The sequence below is a fragment of the Clarias gariepinus genome, chromosome 9, assembly GCF_024256425.1.
Source record: "Clarias gariepinus isolate MV-2021 ecotype Netherlands chromosome 9, CGAR_prim_01v2, whole genome shotgun sequence".
In the NCBI taxonomy this organism is placed as follows: Eukaryota; Metazoa; Chordata; class Actinopteri; order Siluriformes; family Clariidae; genus Clarias; species Clarias gariepinus.
Genome location: NC_071108.1, coordinates 31,926,093 through 31,929,850, shown reverse-complemented (window position 1 = coordinate 31,929,850; position 3,758 = coordinate 31,926,093). Strand labels below are relative to the sequence as shown.

Genomic DNA, 3,758 nt, shown 5'->3' with positions numbered 1-3,758 from the left:
TTGGTAAATATTTAAATCTTACAAAAAATTTCAATCACAGTTTAAAAAAAATAAAAAAAAATAAAAAATCAATGTACTCTTTATTTCTATTGTGAACCATGAGGAGAACTGGCAACCCATTACTAAAAACTCATTGGATTTGGGGATTTAAAAGAAAACTGGCAATCTGGCAACCCGGGGCAGGCGCGCTCATATAAGCAGCAGCGCTCTGGTGCGCGCGCGAGACACGGAGGAGCGGAACCGGAGGAAAAGGAGGATAAAGTTTATTCAGGCTCGGAGGGGGAAATGATGAACTGACTCACGTCTCTCTGTGTGTGTGTGTGTGTGTGTGTGAGAAAGAGAGATCTAAACCACCAAAGGCGCCTTTCTGCAACACCAGGACATTTTTATTTATTTTTATTTTTTGTAAACCAAAAATCTTTTTTTTTTTTTTTTTCCTCTGGAGGACTAAGAAATAACACTGGACTTTTCATCCAGGACTTTTTTTTTTTTTTTTGCGCCATATAATTCCCCAACAGTGGGTACTATTCAATTTAATATTTATATATTTTAAAAGAAAAAAAATATTTATATAATGTGGATTTTAAATCTCTGCTTATTTATAGTGCAGCTTATTTATGGAGATTTAGGATGTAATTAAGATTAAGCCTTTATAAAAAAAGATATTAATTATATGCAATTTTATAGTTATACTACACTATCTGTAAACTGATAAAGCTTTCTGCAATACAATTTCTTTTTTTCTTTTTTTTTTTTACAAACATGTGCCCTCAGAGAGCTGATATTATTGACTATTTTTGTAAATATACCTTAAAACTAATATCGCATAATAATCATCCCCGTGACCGGACAGTCATCAGGTCTCGCTTCTAAGCCATTTTCTTTTTTATTTCTTTTTTCTCCCTGAATGAATGGAAAATTAGCTCAATCAACAACAGCAACAACAAAGTGGATACTTCGGCTATAAACAAACTGCTGCGATCTGTATCTTGGGAGTATTTTTAGGCATGTGAGTGAGGAGAATGGACTTACAGGGAGTAGTGGAGAAGAGAGAGAGAAAGGAATGTAAACTTTCCAGGATATATGAACGCGACAGCGGGACCATGATCTCCGTGTGGCTCGATTTCATCCGTGTGTATGCGCAGACTTGACGTCGCAGATTCCAATACCGGTTCTCGAAGAGACTTTGGTGAAAGGACTAGAACGGATCGCTCTGAGCGAAGAGAAGATATACGACAATCATGGCGAACCCGGGGACTTTAGGAATGGACCTGAACATCAGCAGCACCACGGCATTTTTTACACCGACCTCCAACCAAAGCATGAAATCGGCTCCGTATTCTCCAGAAGCGACAGCAGCCTTCGCCACAGCGATTACTGTCATGATTCTCTTCACCATCGTGGGAAACATATTAGTCATCATCGCTGTTTTGACAAGTCGTTCTCTGAGAGGGGCGCAGAATCTCTTCCTGGTGTCGTTGGCTGCGGCGGACATCCTGGTGGCCACGCTGATCATCCCATTCTCGCTGGCCAACGAGCTGATGGGCTACTGGTACTTCCGCTCGGTGTGGTGCGAGATCTACCTGGCGCTGGACGTGCTCTTCTGCACGTCCTCCATCGTCCACCTGTGCGCCATCAGCTTGGACCGCTACTTGTCCATATCGCGTGCTGTGACGTACGGGGCGCAGAGGACACCGCGCCGCATCAAATGCGCCATCCTTGTCGTTTGGCTCATCTCCGCTGTCATTTCTTTCCCACCGCTCCTCTCCATGAACAAGAACCAGGGGAACTCCAGCTCCTCTGACGGTCCCCAGTGCCAGCTGAACGACGAACGCTGGTACATTCTCTACTCCACCATCGGCTCCTTCTTCGCCCCCTGCCTCATCATGATCCTCGTCTACATGCGCATTTATCAGATCGCCAAGCAGCGCACAAGATGCCCACCAGGAGAGCCGAGGAAGGAGATTCCCGCAACTCCGAAAGACCGAGCTCTCCAAAACGGACGGAGAGACGACACGAACACGCCATGTACACCCCAGAGAAATCCGACCACTCCAAGGCCGCCCACTCTCATCGTGCCTCAAGCCGAGGGCAGAAACCTTTCAGCGAGCACGAACACTTTGAATCCACCTCTTTCTCCCTCTAAAGAGATGACTCCCAGCACTCCTACACCTCCCCCAATCCAATCTACTTGCCTTTCAGCTCCCATCACCTCCACACACAAGCATGGCAAAGCCCACAACAAACCCAAACAGGCCAAAAAGGAGAGGAGGAATGAAAAGAAGCCTGACAACAACAACGGTGAGAGCTCAAGCTCCGATTCAGACACGGAGCACGGCGGGGTGGGTGTTGAGATTCCCGTGACTCCGGGTGCTGATCTCGACCCAGGTATTCACTCGCCAGCCACCGTTCAGAAATACAGAGACATGATCACTACAGCCAAGGGTACGAAGTTGGCTTCGGGGAAGCTCAAGCCGGACGGGACGCCTAATTCGGCTCGACGCAAGGCCATGGTGAACCGAGAGAAGCGCTTCACCTTCGTCCTGGCGGTGGTGATCGGCGTGTTTGTCGTCTGTTGGTTCCCTTTCTTCTTCTCCTACAGCCTTCAGGCTATTTGTCCAGACACGTGCAAGCTCCCCAAGCCCGTCTTCACGTTCTTCTTCTGGATCGGCTACTGCAACAGCTCCCTCAACCCCGTCATCTACACCATTTTTAACAAGGACTTCCGCCGAGCCTTCAAAAAGATCCTCTGCAAAAACACCAAGGGTACATTCTTTTAATGAGCATCTGACCGGGGGGGAAAAAAAACAAACACTTTAAAATAGAGAAAAAGCACAACTTCTTTGTAAGAATGTAAATAAGAGGTTCTTTGTATAGCTGCGCATTGATGAAGCACATTATAATCTTTTTTGATAAATATTCGTCGACAGAGTCAGACTGTGAATTCTTGCAGGTTTACAATATTTCCATTTCTAACGCTACAAATGCACAATGGACGGCAGAGGGTGAACATGATTTCATCAAAGACAAAAAAAAAGAAAAGAAAATCAGATTGTACACCTGTGAGTAAAAACAATGGGAGCACGGCGTAATAGTGTTTCCCCTTCTTCGCCTTTCTAAGATTACCTGCCCTCAGGGAAAGTGTGTGCATGAGTTTCAATCCAACTAGTCTTATCTGATCTGCGCATTACCTGCTCATATACTCGATTCAACCCAGACAACAGATTCCCCTCCCCGAAGACTGACAAGCTTTAATCCTGCAGAGAGAAAAAAAAAAAAAAACAGAAAAGGATGAAGGGAAGCATTTATACGGAACACCTTGCCAGGGGCTATGTGCATCACCTAAAAACGCTAATTGATCTCGGATTCCGGCTAAAAGCTGATAAGTTCCAGGTGACACTGAATTGATTCATGAGCTCTCTATAATTTCCATTTACGACATCTTGATAATGCAGACACGCTCATTTGAATACACTGAAAAAATTGAAAGCCTGATTATGGCAAACAGGCTTGGCCTGCTCTGCTGGTGCGTTGAACATGGATGCAATGGCTTTGAGGTAGATAAGGATTAGTATGCGTGTCATGGACCATTTTTTTTTCTTTTTTCATTTTTCTCTAGAAGAACTTTGGCCTAAACGGCACTACCGCACCCTCACCGCTCAGCAGGGTGATACTTTGGGACTAAGGGCTGATGGCAATGACACTTCCTGGGTTTTTTCCCTGTCTTATTTGATGATCAAAGTGTCATATGCGTGTGT

At 45.1% G+C, this 3,758-nt stretch overlaps 1 protein-coding gene across 1 annotated transcript; it reads left to right on the top strand.

The window, feature by feature from the left end:
- The first annotated feature begins 215 nt into the window (after positions 1 to 215).
- Positions 216 to 3,289, top strand: LOC128530548 (alpha-2B adrenergic receptor-like). Its single transcript, XM_053504561.1, has one exon. The coding sequence runs from the start codon at positions 1,242 to 1,244 to the stop codon at positions 2,778 to 2,780; it is 1,539 nt and encodes a 512-aa protein (XP_053360536.1). The 5' UTR covers positions 216 to 1,241; the 3' UTR covers positions 2,781 to 3,289.
- The last annotated feature ends 469 nt before the right edge of the window (positions 3,290 to 3,758 follow it).

Coding starts and splice junctions, on each gene's coding strand:
- LOC128530548 (XM_053504561.1), top strand. CDS start 1,242: ATGGCGAACCCGGGGACTTTAGGAATGGACCTGAACATCAGCAGCACC.